This window comes from Bison bison, unplaced genomic scaffold, assembly GCF_000754665.1.
Source record: "Bison bison bison isolate TAMUID 2011002044 unplaced genomic scaffold, Bison_UMD1.0 scf7180017864289, whole genome shotgun sequence".
Taxonomy (NCBI): Eukaryota; Metazoa; Chordata; class Mammalia; order Artiodactyla; family Bovidae; genus Bison; species Bison bison.
In genome coordinates, this window is record NW_011494861.1 from 11,342,997 (window position 1) to 11,344,537 (window position 1,541).

At 64.3% G+C, this 1,541-nt stretch overlaps 1 protein-coding gene across 1 annotated transcript in view; it reads left to right on the plus strand.

Annotated features, from left to right (window-relative positions):
• DVL1 (dishevelled segment polarity protein 1) overlaps positions 1-1,541 on the plus strand; it is an 11,819-nt gene that overhangs the window by 8,768 nt on the left and 1,510 nt on the right. Inside the window, exons 13-14 of the mRNA XM_010850224.1 lie at positions 1-139; positions 227-433. The exon at positions 1-139 is cut by the window's left edge and continues 1 nt beyond it. Of these exons, the coding sequence (XP_010848526.1) occupies positions 1-139; positions 227-433 (346 nt within the window). The remainder of the gene's footprint in view (positions 140-226; positions 434-1,541) is intronic.

Here is a 1,541-nt window from a genome sequence, read left to right on the forward strand (position 1 = left end):
CACCGGGAGGGCTTCCGCGAGCGGCGGGAGGCACGCAAGTACGCCAGCAGCATGCTGAAGCGTGGCTTCCTGCGGCACACAGTCAACAAGGTCACCTTCTCAGAGCAGTGCTACTACGTCTTCGGGGACCTGTGCAGCAGTGAGTGGGGCTGCGGAGTGGAGTCCCAGAAGGGAAGGCCGCCCTCCCCACCCTCACCCGCACTCCCTCTGCCCTCCCCTCTCGCAGATCTTGCCGCCCTGAACCTCAACAGCGGCTCCAGTGGGGCCTCTGATCAGGACACGCTGGCCCCACTGCCCCACCCGGCTGCCCCCTGGCCTCTGGGTCAGGGCTACCCCTACCAGTACCCAGGGCCCCCGCCCTGCTTCCCGCCTGCATATCAGGACCCTGGCTTCGGCTACGGCAGCGGCAGTGCTGGGAGTCAGCAGAGTGAAGGTGAGGGCCCCTACCTCCAAGCGCAGCCCCATCCCCCACAGCCTGGCTCTGCCCTGCGTGCCCGCCCCCTGCCCTGCACTCCCATCTGCTCTGTGCTCGGGCCCTGGGTGGCTTCTTCTGAAAGGGGTGAGTGGTCAGAGGCTGGGGAGAAGAGCTTAGAGTCTTAAGGGGTTGTGTGGGTGTGCTGGTGGTCCAGACGTGGCAAAGGCAGAGAGAGATGGTGTGAAATGGGGGCATGGGATGTGATGGCCCAGGGTGGGGGAGCAGCAGAGGGGTCCTGGGACCCTCCCTCCAGCACCTGCAGCACAGCAGGGAGCAGAGGTGACAGTTCCATAGATAGATGCAGCCCGCTGCTGGGATGTGAAGGGAAGCTGAGCAGGGGGGTTGTGGTGTCACAGAGGAGCACCTGTTGGGACACTGTCCTGAGGCTGAGTCGGGGGTTAGTGAGGCCCATGGACACATGCTCCTAAAAGCACCTGGGGAGAGATCTGGTAGGTGACTCAGTAGACCCAGAAGGGGATAGGGAGAGAGGACAGTGGATTAGGGGCAGCAGTCTCCAAGGGGAAGCATGTTGGGTGCTAAGGCCAGTGGGCACATGCCCCCAGTGTCTGGGGAGAGGTCTGGTGGGTGGCTTGGTGGACCCAGGAGGGGATGGGGAGAGAGAACAGTGGATCAGGGGCAGCAGTGTCCAAGGGGAAGCGTGTTGGGCGCCGGTGGACCTTGCATAGGCCCAGCTGGCGGTGTGGGTGCCCGGCCGCTGGTGTGTAACTCCTCTATCCCTTGCTTTGTGCTGAGCAAGCCTTAGACTGAAGGACTAGCGGAGCGGACCCTCGGGGCCGGTAAGCCAGGGTCCTGCTCGGCGTCCCCCTCCGCACGTCCCTAGCCAGTGGGCATCTTCAGGTTCCCGACATGTCCTGAGTGCCCAGGAGGGGCTGAGCTGAGTAGCCGGCCAGGGTTCTGGGGGCAGATGAAAGGCGGGTCTTGGGTGGGGAGCCCACGATGGCTGGCAGTGCCCCGGGCACATGGCCTCCTCTGGGCCTCCGTTTCTCAGTTGCAAAACGGCCCTCGATCCAGGCACTGGTGTGAGGAGTGGGGATCAAGCTGGCCC